The 1,111-nt window shown below is 37.6% G+C and overlaps 1 protein-coding gene across 1 annotated transcript in view; it reads right to left on the minus strand.

Moving 5' to 3' along the window:
• LOC128881952 (uncharacterized) overlaps positions 1–1,111 on the minus strand; it is a 164,891-nt gene that overhangs the window by 113,741 nt on the left and 50,039 nt on the right. Inside the window, exon 9 of the mRNA XM_054133425.1 lies at positions 87–840. Within this exon, the coding sequence (XP_053989400.1) occupies positions 87–840 (754 nt within the window). The remainder of the gene's footprint in view (positions 1–86; positions 841–1,111) is intronic.

Here is a 1,111-nt window from a genome sequence, read left to right on the forward strand (position 1 = left end):
TGCAGCTTCTGGTGTCTGTTTTTCAGACTCTGAAATATTGCTCGGTGGAACAGTGTTGTTTGAATTGAGTGGCTCATTATCTGCACCGGAAAAGTTTTCTTCATTCTCTGACAACGTGCTCGCTTCAGGATTATTTATTCCGACTTCTATTGCCTGTTTTTCAGTCTCTGAAACATACCTCGATGGATTAGTATTGCTTGAATTAAGTCCTTCATGATCTGCACTGGAAAATTTGTCTCCATTTTCTGCCAACATGCTCGCTTCACAATTTTCATTTATTCTAACTTCTGTTGCCTCCTTTTCAGCTTCCAAATTCTTACTCGGCGCCTTGGAAAAATTCAGTGATTTATCAGAGCCTTCTGCATTGGCAGAATTTTTTTCTTTACTTTCCGGCAACATACAATTTCTTCTAACATCACTTTTCTCTTGCAGCTTCTTTTTCACAGGCTCGCTGATCGATGGCACATTTTTAGAATCGGAAATGTCTGTTGCTATTTCCAACTGCTTAATCTCTGGCTGCTTTGGCAACGCCATGCGAGAATCCTGACAGTTATCCAATTTTAATTCGTCGTGTCTTGCTTTTGATTCTGCTGTCGCGAATTCAGTAATGGTTGAACTATTTTGCGAGAAATGCGATTTTCCTGTTTCCGATTGTTTGGCGTTTGCTGTGAAATCATTGGAGTTCTCATTACTGGATGGTAACTTATTTATCGGCGTCTCGCGCGATATTTTTATAGTGTTTGTTTCTTGGAAGGTTTTTTTGTATTGTTGTTCTTGTAGGGGTTCTTTTAAATTTCTTTGGGGATCTTTTGCGAGTGTGTCGCTTTTGTTCTGAGCTTTCTTGAATTTTGATACTACGACCTCTGAAACGCTACTTTTTATGTATTTTTTCGTGGAGGTTTCTTTGTGTGACTCTCTTTCTATTTTTAGAATTTTCTTGTCTTCTTTCCTGTCACTTAGTGATTCTGAGATGGGTTTGGTTAAATTTTCTTCAGATTGTGGATTATCATTCCTAGTTTTAATTCTAGTTTCATTTCCAGTTTCATTTCCAGTTTCATTTGTACCTTTATTTCTAGTTTCATTTCCAGTTACACTTCCAGTTTCATTTGTA

The sequence above is a fragment of the Hylaeus volcanicus genome, chromosome 9, assembly GCF_026283585.1.
Source record: "Hylaeus volcanicus isolate JK05 chromosome 9, UHH_iyHylVolc1.0_haploid, whole genome shotgun sequence".
NCBI lineage: Eukaryota > Metazoa > Arthropoda > Insecta > Hymenoptera > Colletidae > Hylaeus > Hylaeus volcanicus.